Source organism: Bufo bufo, chromosome 11 (genome assembly GCF_905171765.1).
Source record: "Bufo bufo chromosome 11, aBufBuf1.1, whole genome shotgun sequence".
Taxonomy (NCBI): Eukaryota; Metazoa; Chordata; class Amphibia; order Anura; family Bufonidae; genus Bufo; species Bufo bufo.
Window position 1 is genome coordinate 39,594,257 of NC_053399.1, and position 16,372 is coordinate 39,610,628.

The 16,372-nt window shown below is 42.9% G+C and overlaps 1 protein-coding gene across 6 annotated transcripts in view; it reads right to left on the bottom strand.

The window, feature by feature from the left end:
• Positions 1–16,372, bottom strand: part of SIPA1L1 (signal induced proliferation associated 1 like 1) — a 246,180-nt gene that overhangs the window by 77,373 nt on the left and 152,435 nt on the right. For 5 of the 6 annotated variants that reach the window (XR_005774835.1, XM_040411979.1, XM_040411980.1 and 2 more), the window contains exons 8-11: positions 8,649–8,806; positions 4,907–5,477; positions 4,270–4,544; positions 359–637 (exon numbers count right to left, since the gene is read on the bottom strand). Coding sequence is in view for 5 of the 6 variants with exons in the window: in XM_040411979.1 (XP_040267913.1) it covers positions 359–637; positions 4,270–4,544; positions 4,907–5,477; positions 8,649–8,806 (1,283 nt within the window). In the remaining variant the exon portion in view is untranslated. The remainder of the gene's footprint in view (positions 1–358; positions 638–4,269; positions 4,545–4,906; positions 5,478–8,648; positions 8,807–16,372) is intronic. The other variant, XM_040411977.1, reaches the window with a different exon arrangement.

Here is a 16,372-nt window from a genome sequence, read left to right on the forward strand (position 1 = left end):
TCTTGGAATTTCAAAAATGTGTCTAGCAGCAGGAAATGTGATAAACTAAAAAAAAATAATAACCAGTACTCACCTGTTAAATCCTCCACCACAGAGGCCGGTGATTGGCTGCAGCAGTTATATGGATCTAACAAAGTCGTCAAGAACCGCTGGAGTGTCTGCAAGTATTCATTGATGTTATCATATTTCCTGCTGTTGGGGTCATCTTTTAAACTCCTGGGCAACCCCTCGAAGCGAGGTTTCACAGGGGGGGGGGGGGGGGGGTGTTATGTAACTTATTAATGGAGATGGTTTCCCCAGTTTTCACATGCCAGCCTATAAACCCACTTTATTCCACTGCGTGCAACTTCCACCTTACCTCTTGTTTTCCAGCGGACGACCGTCACTGGAAATACTCCGTGGAATGTTGGCGGAACGTTCTGGCGTCTGCATCTTCCCATCTCCTTTAACAGAAGATACTCTGGACGAGACTGGACTCTGAAGCTGAGAAGGGATTTGCCGCAGTTGGGCGACCTCTCCTTTGGCTGCGTTTCTTTGCCATTTGTTGTTGTTTCGGAAAGGAAACTTCAGCTCGTATGGGATGCCCTCGGTCACTTTATACTCTACAGTCGGCAAGCGGTATGTTTCCGAGCAACTTCTGAAAGAGAAGTGTCCATGGTAGTTAGATGGGACATTAGGAGTTATTAGGTTATTATACATTTCTAACAGCCATTCAGTGGCCACCAAACAGGACAGGGGCTGAGAATCACAGCACAGAGACCCCCGAGAAGTGTGTTCAGTCAGCTCTCCTGGCAAATGAGAAGCACCCAAAAGTATGTATTATGGAGCTTGACATTACAATTAGAATGCACTGTGGGTTGAATGGCTCAACCTAAGTAATTAACACAGATCCCCCATAATAGTGTCAGCCACAGACCCCCATAACAGTGCCATCCACAGACCCCCATAACAGTGCCATCCACAGATCCCCCATAACAGTGCCATCCACAGATCCCCCATAACAGTGTCATCCACAGATCCCCCATAACAGTGCCATCCACAGATCCCCCATAACAGTGCCATCCACAGATCCCCCATAACAGTGCCATCCACAGATCCCCATAACAGTGTCAACCACAGACCCCCATAACAGTGCCATTCACAGACCCCCCATACCAGTGCATCATCCACAGACCCCCCATAACAGTGCGTCATCCACAAACCCCCCATAACAGTGCATCATCCACAGACCCCCCATAACAGTGCGTCATCCACAGATCCCCCATAATAGTGTCATTCACAGGCTACAATTAGTTCAAAGCCCACCAAAAGCACACCTTTTGGTTCAAAATATTTTTTTTCCTATTTTCCGCCTCAAAAACCTAGGTGCGTCTTATGGGCCGATGCGTCTTATAGGGCGAAAAATACGGTATGTTTTATGAAGCTTGACATTACAATGAGAATGCACTGTGGGTTGAATGGCTCAACCTAAGTAATTAACACAGATCTACAAAACCACCCCAATTCCAGTGTGCAGTGTAACATGATGCATGCCAGGTGAGGAATAGGTTGCAGATGATGACGAGCCATTTTTCATAAAATTTTTGAAAATGTTAATGTCCCCTATTCCCCCCCTCCCCCCCAAAAAAAAAAAAATTGTATCAACTAGGCCGTCACTAGCTGATCAGCGGGAATCCGGCACCGCGCCGCCTATCAGCTGTTTGGTGTATCGCCGTTGTCAGAAGTTGGCGCTGGAGCTACAGAGCATCGCCAACGTTGTAGTGGACAGCGCTCATCCCTGCTTGACTATTAAAATGCAAAATCCATTAATAAAGTATATTAGAAAAATAATTTTTCAGGGATTTGGGACATTTAAGCAACAGAATTGTAGGGTTTGTACATTGAATGAAGAGATGCACAAGTCTTAACAACTAATTATTCCCCCTCGGGTCTACCTGAAATTGCTGCAGAAAGCCCCCGAAGACGCAGAATACTAATTACAAATCACTTCATGTTCTATTACCACTTACTAAATAAATAAATTAATACCTCAGCACCCTAGATACTGCAGAACCGCCCCTCCCCCCGTGATGCTGCTGGGTAATAAGGGCAGTTTGTTAAAATGTCTAGCGGCCGATTCTCCGCTCAAAGGAATATTACTCCTTCCATTAAAGCACCGAGCTGGTGTTTTCTTCTGCACAAACGACACCTCGGAGAATCATTTCAGAGTTCTGCAAATTCAGAAATAAAGTCCTCGGCGGCCGCGCAATAACCTAGATATAAGATTATTCCTGCAGCCAGCCCGCTAGCGAGCCCCCAAACCAAGAGGCACGTTAAATATTAAACAAGTGCTGTGAATGTCCACAAAATTGAAATTAAGTTCTACATTAAAGAAGCAATATAGAAAACGAAGATCCGGATCTCCCCGTAAATACCGGTCTGCTCGCTTGACACGGTGCCTTAATGAGAAACATATCATAGTGCGGACCTGAAACCAATAACTCACACATGCCATCAACACACATAATGGGACTGATTCATGCTAACCAGTACAGATAAAAATGGAGACTTTGCCCATAGCAACCAACCATATTTCGGCTTTAACTTTCATCTTTCTACTGCAAGTTGATTGCTAGGGGCAACTGCTCCACTTCTTTCCATCTAGTTTTTTAAAAAAATGTTGCACAGGATATTTTCTTCCCCATGCACAGTACCGTCTCAGACGGCAGATAGGAGGGTTTTATTTCAAGTCAAATCTAATAATGCTAGTCTGTGGGCCATGATCTTCTGGAACTTTGCCTACTACGAAACGTTGTGTGATTGGAGGTGTACTGTATATAGAGATCGCTGACTGCCATGTACTTACCTGTCCTCGCTCCCACAAGCGAGTATCTTCTCTGCGGCGGCACTGCTTCATTGCAACCAGCCCTGTTGACAGCAGGGTTGGCCGGCCAATCAGGCTCGGCGCCGGCGTACCGTACATGCTAATGTCAAGGCAGATAGCAGTAATGCTGGGCCAATTAGGCTGGTAACTGGCATCCCCTGCTTCCTGACAGCGCGCTATTTAAACAGGTGACTGCTGGCCACAGTCACCTGTGACTGGTCTTCTTAGCTTCACTAGCATGGTCTTTGGATTGTCTCTGACTTCACTCCTGGCTTCCGATTTTACCACTGACATGATCTCCTGGTGCTGACTCTGTGTGGTGTTAGACTCTGTGTTTATCTCTTATTTTGGTTCTGACCTTACTCTTTGGTTTGGACTCTGGCTTGTATTTGGTTCCGCTTTTGCATTCTGGTTCGGTCCTTGCTTTGCTCATCTGATTGTGACCAGTTCGGTCTGACTACTTCTCCTTGTGTAGGCCCTGTACATTTAACCAGGTAAGGGACCGTCGCCCAGTTGGGGGACGCAATTTAGGGAGGATAATATAAGTATTTAGGGACAGTGGTGTGGGTGAAATTCAGGACTGCACTGTTCCCTACCTATGTGAGTAAGAAACAAAAGTAAGCAGTTCAGCGTTATTAGGCTGGGTTCACAATGTGTTATCCCCCCACCACTAGACTTTGTCACGGGTATACATTTCAATCATTTCAATACCACCAAATATGTAATGAAAAGTATACCACGGTAAGTACATTGATTTGAATGAAACAGACAGAATCCAAAGGGTTTATCTTTAGACCCCATTTGACTTCAAGCCTGAAACAAACGGGAAACAGGTCATATTTAGACCAAAGATGAACCCTTTGGACTCCATCTGCCTCATTCAAGTCAACTTAACCATTCTGGTGTACATTTGAACCCCCCCTTTGTGAGTACTCAAACGTATACACCTGATGAAAAGCCCAGTAGCGGAACATAACTTAATGTGAATATAGACTGATCATGTTTTTGTAGCTTGTGATCATATACTGTAGTATAATATACCTTAAGCCGGATTTGGTCGGCTGTATTAAAAATACAAAGAGAAGTCTGTATGTCAGTGTAACACACAAACCTGGCACTGCTACAGACAATGGCCTCCAATGGTTTCCAGATCTGTGCTTTCTGGGACCAACATAGTGCATGCCCCTAGTTTCTCCTCATGGACCTAGGTCCAAGTCAAAAAAGGGTGGTGAGAATTGTCCTATGGATGTGTGTTCTGTGCCCGGCCACATGGATAGCACAGAGACAGGAAATATGCCCGTCTGCATGAGGCCTCATAATGTTGATTTCACATAGTAAACTAATACATTGCAAATTGTCCTGAAGCACACATTTTGGTCTAAGTAGACAATAGTCACAAATAATACCTGCGTGGAATGCCATCATCGTGTGGAGGGATAATGACCACTTTCACAGTCACTGATGTTCTCAGAAGGTCAATCATCTGCTCATGACTTAATGTGGCTACGGCAACTTTACAGATTTCAACCAGACGGCTTCCTTGTCTTAAGCCGGCCTGCCAAGCATAGCCATAGGGCTCTACTTCAGCAACTATCCCTTCGTAATTGACATGAAAGCCGAGCTGCCCCAAACCATTTCTTCTCAGTGTCATTTCCACTGACTCGCATCCTTTCGTGACAATCTGAAATGGATTAAAAATAGTTAAAAAAATAAGCAAGCCTCGAAAAAAATAATTTGAAAATATAAAGAAAGCACAAAAACAGAGAGGATACAAAAAGGCACAGCGCATAGATAAAGACCAAAAAAAGATGTGCAAGAGATTGACCTTATCCAATGAACTTGTCTACTCAATGAACATGAACCAGTCTACATGTCGTAATAACCTATAAAGTACCTCTATTAATAGTACTTCATGTAATGACTAGCTCAAAATCTCTGATGCTTCAAGAACATTGGTCAATTACTGTTAATAGTGTCGTGGTGACATTATCTGACATTAAGAGACATTTGACTTCAGCAATACTTTACGGAGTTAGATCTTACTTCCAGCCTCTTGACAATTTCCTTTATCTCATCATTGTTATAGCTTCTGATAAACACACATTCTCCTCGCTCGTAGAAAATTTTAACAGTGGTATTGTTAGATGTCCATCCTATAACATCTCGACTTGAGCAGTTTAATATCACGTTTTTTGTTTCCTGGTCAAGTAGAGTCAGTATTTCATTTGAGATGCACAGGAGACAATCAATCTCCAAAGCATTGCTAAAGTCTTCAACTTGGACAGCCCAGACGATTGCCCCCGTGCTGTACAGTTCAGCCCATGGATATGGCTTTAGCTTTTCTTTCTTCTTTGAGGCCAGTGAGATGAATGGAAACTTTCCAGATGAATCAATGGAGGTGTTGGTGACATTTTTTTCTGCCAAGTCTTTCAGGTACTCTTGGTGGGTTCTAGTAGCCATAGCTCGAAACTTCTCAGACTTGTGAGCGGCATTCTCTGCATTAATTACTTTAGCTAAGAGGAAGTCCCTGAACACTGTGGATTTAGGGAAGGTGAAACTTTTTGGGATTGGCGGACCAAAAGCAGGAACATCCCTTGATCGTGTGACAGCAACACTGCAATACAAAAACATGCAGAATATGAACCCTCGTCTGATTAAATTGTTGGCTACTTACAATTACACAAAAGGTATTTATTATTATGACTTATATAGACCATCATGGAAAATGCGGTCCCATTAGCAAAACTGGAAACAAAGCTAGAACACTGGTTGTACATAAAGTCAAATGCAGGACAAGTCAAATGTACTGCCATAAGTCATGAGAAGTTCAGATTGCCTATGAACGTTAAAATAATCAAATCTTCTTCTGAACCATGTACAACGGACTTTGTGGACTTTATGGTGTATCTCATTATAAGAGATAAAGACACTTATCTGAGGTCCTAATAGGACATATGGACAAGGCTTTATTCTGTTCAATAGCAGTTCTGTCTTAAGATAAAGATCTAAGAAATTGGGGGCAGACTGGTTGCTAGGGATGTGCTGCCTGACAACAAAACACTGACTACTGGTCAGACATGACTCTAAAAGCTTAATTAGATCTGTGGCAACAGCGGACAAGCAGCTTGGCAGTAGTCAATCCTTGATAATCTCCATATCAACCTGCATTAGGAATCAGAATTTATGGATAGTAAACATTTTGGTTAAGAACCTCCTAAAGTAAACCTGTCACCAAGAAATCCTTTGCAATTTGCAGGCAGCATGTTATAGAGCAGGAGGAGCTGAGAAGACCGATATAAAGTATTATGAGAAAAAATTCAATACAATTTTTTATACTTTGCAATTTTATACATTTAAATCTCTGCTCTTTTAGAGCTCAAGAATGTCCGTTTAGCTATTATCAGTGATTGATAGCATTCTCTGTGTAAGTGTGTATACAGAGATAGCTGCCAGTCACTGATAGCTGTACATGTGGAGGTGTTATCAGTGATTGATAGCATTCTCTGTGTAAGTGTGTATACAGAGATAACTGTCAGTCACTGATAGTTGTACATAGGGAGGTGTTATCAGTGATTGATAGTATTCTCTATGTAAGTGTGTATACAGAGATAGCTGTCAGCCACTGATAGTTGTACATAGGGAGGTGGTATCAGTGATTGATAGCATTCTCTGTGTAAGTGTGTATACATAGATAGCTGTCAGCCACTGATAGTTGTACGTAGGGAGGTGTTATCAGTGATTGATAGCATTCTCTGTGTAAGTGTACATACAGAGATAACTGTCAGTCACTGATATCTGTACACAGGGGTGGTGTTATCAGTGATTTACACAGAGAATGCTATCAATCACTGATAAACCCCCCCCCCCCTGTGTACAGATATCAGTGACTGACAGTTCTCTGTATACACACTTACACAGAGAATGCTATCAGTGTGTATACAGAGATAGCTGTCGGTCACTGATAGTAGTACAAAGGGGAGGTGTTATCAGTCATTGATAGCATTCTCTGTATAAGGGCTCGTTCACATGAACGTTTTTTGCGTTCCGTATACGGGATGTTTTTTTTTTCAGTTCCGCATATGGTCCATATACGGAACCATTCATTTCAATGGTTCTGCAAAAAAAACGGAATGAACTCCGTATGCATTCCGTTCCCGTATTTCCGTTCCATTCAAAGATAGACCATGTCCTATAATTGCCCACAAATCACGTTCCGTGGCGCCATTCAAGTCAATGGGTCCGCAAAAAATACGGAATGTACTCCGTATGTCTTCCGTATCCGTTCCGTTTTTGCGGAACCATCTTTTGAAAATGTTATGCCCAGCCCAAATTTTTCTATGTAATTACTGTATATGCCATACGGAAAAACGGAATGGAACAGAACCGGAAATACTACTGAAATAAAAAGCAGATCCATTAAAAACGGCCCGCAAAACACTGAAAAAGCCATATGGTAATGTGAACGAGCCCTAAGTGTGTATACAAAGATAGCTGTCAGTCACTGATAACTGTACACCGGTAGGTGTTATCAGTGATTGATAACATTCTCTGTGCATGTATGTATACAGAGATATCCGCTATCAGTTACTGATAACACTTCCCCCATGTACAACTGAACTCAGAACACTCAGAAACTAACATTTATAAAATTACAGATTTTGCTGAATCATTTTCCACAAACCTATACATCAATCTGCTCAGCTCCTCCTGCTCTATAACACGCTGCCTGCAGATAGTACTGCATTTAGTTGTGACTGTGAGCAGATTGTGGGTTAAGACTATGGCTAAATCTTTTGTGTTTTACACTTTTTCTCTTTCTATGCTGAGGAGTCCAGTGGGCAGTCCAACTTGGTGATTGCAAACTATCTGTATTCTGTATGCATAGAGAGAAGGCTGTCATTTACAGATTAGATCCGCCTACTGGACTCTTAAGCATATCAAGAGCAGTCAAATTACAGTTAATTGTTATGCTAAATATTTCCCCCCAAACTATATAACAGTTTGCTTAGTCCCCCCAGCTCTACAGCCTGTTGCCTACACATTGCACTGCTTTTTGTACATGACCCCTTCTAAAAAAAATAAAATAAAATAATGCTTTTTAATGATTAGGGAAAAAAAATAAATAAATAGGGCGTTCCAAATGGATGAAAAAACACGTTATAAACATAGCCTTACAAAATTATATGATAAATATATTTTGCATGCTAAATGAGACAAAACAATGTGACCAAAATAAATGCACACAGCTGAGATAATGTATGTGGAGCTCACACCAAAGAAAAGGCCTAATCACAGGATTAGTGCCATTAATTAACAGGTTTATACATCACATAAAAATGTGTAATAAATAAGTTATCTCAACAATAACATTTTAAATATACATTTTCAATCCAGCGCACAATGTGGAATAGTGACTTGCGCCGTAAATCTGCCTAAACAGTAAATCAAACATAATCCAACGACAACACATGTTAAAGCGATAGAGCAAATCACTGCAGATTGTCGGAGAATTTATTGATCTTGTGTCAGTAAAAAAAAAAATATATATATTTTGCACATAATATTTGGACATCTTTAGATCGCAAATCAAAAAGCCAATTGTGCAATCTAATATAGCAGGAGGCGAAGAGCATAGACTGCCCATTTCTACTATGGAAATCAGACAGTCAAGTATAGAATACGCATCTGCCATACGTCCTACGCTTTCTCAACTGTGGAGCAGGCCGTGAAGCCCCCCTCACCAGTTACTGCTCTATAAAGCGCCCCATGCGCTGGGCAATCATACCTGTAACAGACCGAGTCCGTGCACGGATTGTGAGCTCTTACGACCACAAAGACATGCTGAAAATGAGAGCGGATGTTCTTGGGACTGAACGGCTGGGCTCCGGGCTCCTGAAACACTATTGTCACAATGTCGTTTCCGATGTGCCGCTTCCTCAGCAGCTGCAATTAAAGAAAATCACAGCTTCACACATTTTATAGGGACGCGAGAGATTGTGCACCAAAGCTCTGCGAAGATATGCAGGGGTATCGGCTGTGACAGACGCAGGCAGATCTTCGCCCTGATTGACGGAGTGTGTTAATGTATGTGGACCCCTGTATAGGTTCTTCGGAATTTGTGTTTCATAGTTAAGTGAACCCCATAGAAAAGGATAAGACATTTTTTCTGTCCACGTGCCCCCTTCCCCTTTCCAATAACGGCTTCAATTTTGGGCGTGAAGCTTTAAAATAGAATGCACATTTGCCTTTTACGGGCAGGACGCGCGCTGTTACTACATGAAATAAAACAACCTAAAATACAATACAAACAGAAAACAACCGCCACCTTCAATTCTTGTAATTTAATTTAAAAAAAAAAAAATCTGTAATTTAGCTTTGTGAGCTGCCGATCTGCACGCCAGGCGTAGAAAAAAAAATAATAAAAAACTATGGACCTGAACCCAGATGGTAAGAAAGAATGAACGTACTCAATCTTCCCAGACTGCGACCCCTGACCTTTCTAATGCCTGGAGGTACAACAGTGCGTGTCCATAAACATAACCTCCGAAAACATGTTATATTAAATGAATAATGCATTTCCAATTTAACACTGAGCGACCCCCCTCATCCTCCTCCTCCTCCACCAGCAGTGGATTCTATTTGTGAACATAAAGCAACCAGCAGGGATCCAGACTTCCGTTTCCATAGCAACGCGCGCTGCCAACCACTTACTGTAGCGCACTTGTAATTATTTCTCTATGGAGCTGACGGGTTTAACTGCGGTGGGATCTGCATAATTACCTATAATATAGCATTACTTTATTGTCTCCTTCCTATTAGGATGTTCGGCGCTGGAAATGAGGAATGGCGGTATCATGCACACAATGGGCATCTTTTATTGCGCTCATCACTTTTAAGGAGCGATGCAATTACTTAAGGATTATAAGAGAACAGCTCGGAGCCAAAATAAAGAAATAATAAATGCATATCTAATATCTGATTATGGAGTCCATGTATATGCATGCTGGCAACGGGGCCTGTCCTTAGAGGGACTCGCGTGACCATGTCCATATATTGGGGTCCACATACCCCAGATCCGAAAAATTTGGATACCTTCTGTGTGCCCTCCGCAGTTTTCTCCGTCGCTAGAAGTGACTATTCTCATCCACAATACGGACAATAGGACATGTTCTATAATTTGCAGAATGGAGGTACGGGTGGGTCTGTGTGCAATCAGCAAAAAAAGGCGGATCGGAATGCGGATGCAAGACGCGCTTCTGTGCATGAGGCCTAACTTAGACACGCATTCGTTTCATGTTAATAACCTTCAGTATGTTTTGGAGCATGACAAGACAATGGGGTCCATGGACGAAACCTCCAAAAACCCATAATTAAAGTGCATTCACACGACCGTATGTATTTTGCGGTCCGCAAAATGCAGATCTGCAAAAAATACAGATGACGTCTGTGTGACATTCATGTTGCATCCCCTGCAAAACGGACAATAGGACATGTCTTATCTTTTTTGCAGGACTGCAGAACAGGCATTGAAATGAATGGGTCTGGACTAAAAATGTGGGCCTTAAAGGGGTTGTCTCATCATGGACAGTGGGGGCATACCGCTAGGTTATGACCCGATTGCCTTATAGGTGCGGGTCCCACCGCTGGTACCCGCACCTATATCGAGAACGGAGCCCCGCAAGTGAAGGAGGGCGCGCTGCGCATGCGCAGCCGCCCTCCATTCATTTTCTATAGGGCCAGCGAAAATAGACGAGCGCTGGCTTGGCTATTTCCGTCGGCCCCATAGAAATTAATGGGAGCGGGGGCCGCTCATGTTCGGTACACTCCTATTCACTTCTATGGCTTGGTGGTGGCCGGACCAGAGTCCTCCAGCCACCACCATGCGGGGCTCCATTCTCTATATAGGTGCGGGACCTATAAGACAATGGGGGCATATCCTAGAGATATGCCCCCATTCTCTATGATGAGACAACCCCTTTAAAGGGGTATTCCCATCTGAGATGCCTAGCAATATGCCCCCATTCTCTGATAAGTGCGGGTCCCACCTCCCACCTGCTCCTACACCTGGAGCAGGGAATGTGGTGGCCAGAGGACCCCTGGTTTCCCCACCAAGCGCTCTCCCTTTAGTAGTGAATGGGAGAGAAACACGCTTGCCCATTCATTTCTATTAAGCGGACAGAAATAGCCAAGCCAGCGCTCGGCTATTTTCGGCGGCCCCACACAAATGATTGGAGGCCGGCTGCGCATGCGGTGGGACCCGCAATGGGGGCATGTCCTAGCGGGTATGTTCACAAGACTGAAAATACATGCTAGAAAAAAATGTATTATTTTTTTGCTGTGGAATCCATGGCAGAAAACGGAGGTGGATGTTCAGTTTGTCACGCCATGCAGCAGCCCCATTCAGTGGGGCTAACCCTTCTGTGGTTCCCCTGTGGGTGGTTTCTTCACGTATTTTTTTGATTCTGCGTCAAGTAGACAGATTTCAAATCTGCACAACAAAAAAAATATACCGCTGGAAGCAATGGGATGCAGTTTCTGATACCCTTGAAGGGATACCCATGAGAACATACCCTTAAAGGGATACCGGTTAAACTGGCCATATAATAGAGATTTTGGCCTGTAGATTTAGGTCGGAATCACATATGCAGTTTTTATGTCATTTTCCTTTCCAGTTTTTTGAGCCAAAACCAATATTGGATCCAAAAGGAAGGAAACACAAAGGAAGGACTGTTGCATCCACTGCTGTGTGCGAGTCCAGCCTCAGGCCGTTTTCTGCTGAATATCAGGACCTCTTTGTGACATCGGGGAATGTGACCGAGGCAGATATCTGGAGAAAAGTGGATCTGCAGTGTTGGATGTTTTTGGCCGTTGGGGGTTGCAATTGAAAAGTTTTTGGCCGAATGACAAATCTGCAGTCCATCAATGTCCAAGACCGGGCCATAGATCAAAGCAGAGATCCCTCAGTGATTTTCCACTTTAACTTATGGAACTGTCATTCAAATCATCAACCTTCACAGACCAAACAGGAAGAACAAGTCGAGGATGTGTTAATCCTGTCTGTACAGAAGGCTATCATGGACCTTGTTACAATGCAGAAAGTCTAACTGGTCCACGGACGCTGCTGCCATTTGCAATAAATATTAGCACAGAACAGGCCTTGCTAATCTTTCCAGTGGTTTACTGTTTCAAGGGAATGCTTTCCTAAAATGCTATTTCTGTTACCTGCAGTACCGCTTTTCGCCACCGTGGCGCTGGTCATACTGCAATAAGTGGGATGACAGTAGGATGTTTGAGATATAAGCATCCTCAAGAAACGGCTAGACGATCTGTCTACTGAGCTCTAAGCCATCCCGAAATATAAAACAGAATGCAAATCCCTCAGCAGCGTCTCCATACAAGGGTATTTTATGAATGCAAAAGGAATGTAACAACTGTCTGGCTATGGCCGCCTTCGAAACCATTTTTATTGAGCCAATATACCTAAAGCTAAAAAAAATTTTTTTTAAATTAAGCAACTTTGATAATGCCTTGATTAAAAATGTAATGGCCTTTAGGGGTTTTAAACACTAAATTATGGGAGATTTTTCATTAACACATTGTCAACGTTGTCTCATTTTACCGCACAGGGGTTGCAGCCACTATGGGGAGATCTATCACCAATCCTGCGCCACTTTCCCGGCAGAAAAAATTCACAAACCCTGGGTCTGCGACTTTAAAAGCCATTCAGCCTAAATCTAGACGGAAATGGCATTTCTACACTGCCCTTGTTACTTTCCAGAAAGAGGGGGTGGTCGGGGCCTTTTTTTGCAATTTGCATGTCGCAGCAAACATGCAAGTCACGCTGCAACCCCATTCATTCTTATGGCAGTGCGCCCAAAATCTCCGTGCAGACGAACCCTTATCCTTTATGCCAGTTTTCTGGAGTGAATGATAACTGAAATCTACACCATATACACTGCGTGCAGAATTATTAGGCAAATGAGTATTTTGACCACATCATCCTCTTTATGCATGTTGTCTTACTCCAAGCTGTATAGGCTCGACAGCCTACTACCAATTAAGCATATTAGGTGATGTGCATCTCTGTAATGAGAAGGGGTGTGGTCTAATGACATCAACACCCTATATTAGGTGTGCATAATTATTAGGCAACTTCCTTTCCTTTGGCAAAATGGGTCAAAAGAAGGACTTGACAGGCTCAGAAAAGTCAAAAATAGTGAGATATCTTGCAGACGGATGCAGCACTCTTAAAATTGCAAAGCTTCTGAAGCGTGATCATCGAACAATCAAGCGTTTCATTCAAAATAGTCAACAGGGTCGCAAGAAGCGTGTGGAAAAACCAAGGCGCAAAATAACTGCCCATGAACTGAGAAAAGTCAAGCGTGCAGCTGCCAAGATGCCACTTGCCACCAGTTTGGCCATATTTCAGAGCTGCAACATCACTGGAGTGCCCAAAAGCACAAGGTGTGCAATACTCAGAGACATGGCCAAGGTAAGAAAGGCTGAAAGACGACCACCACTGAACAAGACACACAAGCTGAAACGTCAAGACTGGGCCAAGAAATATCTCAAGACTGATTTTTCGAAGGTTTTATGGACTGACGAAATGAGAGTGAGTCTTGATGGGCCAGATGGATGGGCCCGTGGCTGGATTGGTAAAGGGCAGAGAGCTCCAGTCCGACTCAGACGCCAGCAAGGTGGAGGTGGAGTACTGGTTTGGGCTGGTATCATCAAAGATGAGCTTGTGGGGCCTTTTCGGGTTGAGGATGGAGTCAAGCTCAACTCCCAGTCCTACTGCCAGTTTCTGGAAGTCACCTTCTTCAAGCAGTGGTACAGGAAGAAGTCTGCATCCTTCAAGAAAAACATGATTTTCATGCAGGACAATGCTCCATCACACGCGTCCAAGTACTCCACAGCGTGGCTGGCAAGAAAGGGTATAAAAGAAGAAAATCTAATGACATGGCCTACTTGTTCACCTGATCTGAACCCCATTGAGAACCTGTGGTCCATCATCAAATGTGAAATTTACAAGGAGGGAAAACAGTACACCTCTCTGAACAGTGTCTGGGAGGCTGTGGTTGCTGCTGCACGCAATGTTGATGGTGAACAGATCAAAACACTGACAGAATCCATGGATGGCAGGCTTTTGAGTGTCCTTGCAAAGAAAGGTGGCTATATTGGTCACTGATTTGTTTTTGTTTTGTTTTTTAATGTCAGAAATGTATATTTGTGAATGTTGAGATGTTATATTGGTTTCACTGGTAAAAATAAATAATTGAAATGGGTATATATTTGTTTTTTGTTAAGTTGCCTAATAATTATGCACAGTAATAGTCACCTGCACACACAGATATCCCCCTAAAATAGCTAAAACTAAAAACAAACTAAAAACTACTTCCAAAAATATTCAGCTTTGATATTAATGAGTTTTTTGGGTTCATTGAGAACATGGTTGTTGTTCAATAATAAAATTAATCCTCAAAAATACAACTTGCCTAATAATTCTGCACTCCCTGTAAGAGGTGGCCCAGATTCTAATCCAGGGACATGGACTGCCAGAAAATGTCCTAAATTTATGAGGAGTTGTGCGCCTGGTCATAAGTGCATCCTTCAGCAACACAGGGGGATATCAAGACCGGCATACAAATGACCCCCTTTGACTCCATGGTATAGACTGCAAGCAAACCATGTGGAGCCTGATCCTGCACTATTCCCCCCTCATAAAACTCCCCACTTATGTGTCTGCGGGCCCGCCGCTGCTCTATTCCAGCTCCAAGACCCTTTAAAGGGGTTTTCAGCTTTGCCCATATTGATGACCTATACTCAGGATAGGTCCTCAGTGTCAGATCGCCAGGTCCGACTCCTGATACCCACGACGATCAGCTATATGAAAAGAACGCATTGCTCATGCTCGTCACTGCTTACCTGCTCATCAATATTGCAGTGGCTGATCTGATATTGATGACCTATCCTGTGGATAGGTCATCAACATGGTGAAATCAGAAAACCCCTTTAACCACCTAACAGTGGGAAAAGTAGCTAACTGTTCTGCCCGATCTGGGCTCGGGCAGAAAATGGAGGGCTGTTTTAGATGCTGCTATCACCTGAATGGCAGCTAGAAACATGCAACTGGTCTTGTTTGAAAGCTGACATTCCAGGCTTTCATTCAAGACCAAAATGACAGCATTAGCCCAAGCAGAGGAGAAATCACTGATAGAAATCGAGTCGGGAATAATCGCGGGTAAAACCTGTTTTTACTTTCACTTTCAGCTGCATTGACAGCATCCCGATTTCTATCAGTGATATCTTCCCCTGTACTGAATGTGTCTGAAAGCTTGGAATGCCAGCTTTCAAATACAAAGCCTAAATCTCTAGCTGGTACCAAACCAGAGATATGAGCAGTTAAAGCATCCCCCCCCTCTTCTGTGTGGAGAAGAATGAGGGGGCAGCTGCAGGAGTAGAGAGAAAAAAAACTGTCAAAAAATATATAAAAACATGGTATTAGCAATGTACTGACCCACATAATAAAATTACGTTATTTTTACCACACAGTAAACACCATAAAAAAGTTTTTTAATCATGCCCCTTAAAAATAAAATACACTATATATATATATATATATATATATCCCAAAATGGTTCCTAAAAAACCTACAACTTATCCTGCTAAACAAAAAATTAGAAGAAAAAATTTAAAGTTTAGGACTGCTAGAACACAAAGGGGGAAAATATTATTGGTCCTTAAAGGGTTTATCCCATGAATAATGTAAAAAATGAGACTCACACATCGTATAGTACATGACAATCTCTTTCTAACAAAGCTAGAACCAGCCGTGTACCTCACATGGATCCAGAGATCTCCTCATTCATTGCTCTGCTAGATTTATATCAAGCTGACAGCTCAAGGGGAGTGTCTTTTCTGCTGCAGCTCAGGGGGCGTGTCTCAGCTCTCCCTATCACAGCTCAGGGGGCGTGTCTCAGCTCTCCCCATCACAGCTCAGGGGGCGTGTCTCAGCTCTCCCTATCACAGCTCAGGGGGCGTGTCTCAGCTCTCTCTCTCTATCACAGCTCAGGGGGCGTGTCCATTCACTGCCTATCACAGCTCAGGGGGCAGTTGAAAGATGAAACTGAGCATGTGCGGCCATCTCAGTGAGCAGGTCAAATAAAAAAAATTAAGTGGCACGATACAGATACATTTTATTGAATAACTCAGTGGCTATACAACATTTTTAATTACATGCAGTTACAAAAGTACTGAGATCCAGGTGCTGATTTCCAAACTGTAGAATATTTTTCATGGGACAACCCCATTAAGACTAAAATTAATAATGTCACTAAGGGGTTAAAAATGCAATAGTGTCCCTTGAGTTGTGCGCCAACAAGATTTACTGCAGACACTACAAATCTACAATAAAAAAGTGACATTTTTAGGAGGGTTTTTCCAATTTTAACGTGACTCTTATGAGGTTAAAGGGGTTCTCCAGAAATAAAATAAAAAATGAAAATACTT